Source organism: Plasmodium fragile (assembly GCF_000956335.1).
Source record: "Plasmodium fragile strain nilgiri unplaced genomic scaffold supercont1.9, whole genome shotgun sequence".
Lineage (NCBI taxonomy): Eukaryota > Apicomplexa > Aconoidasida > Haemosporida > Plasmodiidae > Plasmodium > Plasmodium fragile.
In genome coordinates this window covers 183,537-184,944 of record NW_012192589.1, presented here as the reverse complement: position 1 = coordinate 184,944, position 1,408 = coordinate 183,537, and the positions used below count along the sequence as shown (strand labels likewise).

The window sequence follows — 1,408 nt, the reverse complement described above, 5'->3', positions numbered from 1 at the left end:
ATGTGGACGAACAGCTTAAAATCGTTTTTCTTGTTTTTCTTAATAAACGCACACCTGAGTAATTTTAAATTTCACCATGCGCAAGTGGCACACAGAACGAAATTGTTCTCATGGCAACACATCGCGATGGAGTGGCGGGGCTACTGCTTCACACATTGGGCTCCGCAAGGCCCCTTCCCCACCACACACACGGGGCCAATTTGTTTCTCCATTTCACCATTCCTACTTATGCCTTTCTCCCCTTGTACAGATTTGTTCTTCAGACAAGACAACTACTCCCTAGGAGGACACCTTGCTAAAGAGAGGTAACCGAAACGCTCTGCGTGACGCAAAAGCACAGATGCAGCTGAAAAACATGCTCATAAAAGGGTCTCTCACGGGCGACGGCTCATGAGAAACATACACACACACACGCATGTACATATAAACCTTCACGTATGTGTATAGGCGTACCTCCACATGCTATCTCTTCTCCCCCCCCCCCCCCAGAACTGCACACAATGACCCCGCTTTACTCAATCGGATGCTTCAAGAAGAAGCCAAGCCCCAGTGTGACCAGTGGACAGAATGGTCCAATTGTTCAAAGTCCTGCGGCATGGGAGTCAAACTGAGGGTTCGATCAAGCAGCAAAAAGGAACACTCCCGAGAATGCTCCAACATCAAAGAAACTACAGTTTGCTTCATGGACAATTGTGCAGATTTGAAGGAAACAAGAGAGCGAGACGAAAAGGATCAAAGAGAAAATGAAAAAAACATTGTCAGGAGAAAATACCTACTAATTTTTGGAATTTTTTCAGCCATGAACGTAATCATACTACTCGTATGCGTAATTATGTCCATCAAGAAAAAAGTCATTTAAGTTGTCCTCATTTGTAGCGCGCTGAAGAAAGGGTTAACTTTGCAGCGATATCGTCATTCTTTTTAATTAGCATTTTTTTTTTTTTTTCTCTCTCTCCCTTTTTTAATGTACAAGGATGTGCTTGTTGCGATACACTTTACTTTTTTTGTGATTTTTTACGCTTACGAGCGTTTTTTTTTGAAGCTTTTTTTATGAATGCTTTTTCTAACGTTTGTGAGTACTCCTCTGCAAAACATTTTTTTAAGATTATACGAAATGTTCTGACTTCCCAGCGAACTGGCAGTAGTCCTTTTCTTAAAAAATCGGGCACATTTGTCCCCTATCCTACCACCCTTTACTTTACACCGGTTTTCCTACACAAATGCAATCATTATGAAAAGCAGCTACGGTGAAATTTCCCACAACTGGGCTCCATGAAAATGCTCCAAGTTTGTTCATACTGCAACACACTTTTTGTATGAACCGTTCAGGTTAAATTACACTCATCAAGGGCATTTTTTTTTTTTTTTTTTTTATTAACCGTTCAGCTAAAAGTGCAAAAAGACACTT

At 41.2% G+C, this 1,408-nt stretch overlaps 1 protein-coding gene across 1 annotated transcript; it reads left to right on the top strand.

Moving 5' to 3' along the window:
• Positions 1-859, top strand: AK88_01093 (uncharacterized protein; the record flags this gene model as incomplete). Its single annotated transcript, XM_012478731.1, has 3 exons — positions 1-58; positions 251-305; positions 490-859. The coding sequence occupies 3 exons, from the start codon at positions 1-3 to the stop codon at positions 857-859; spliced, it is 483 nt and encodes a 160-aa protein (XP_012334154.1).
• Positions 860-1,408: the final 549 nt, after the last annotated feature.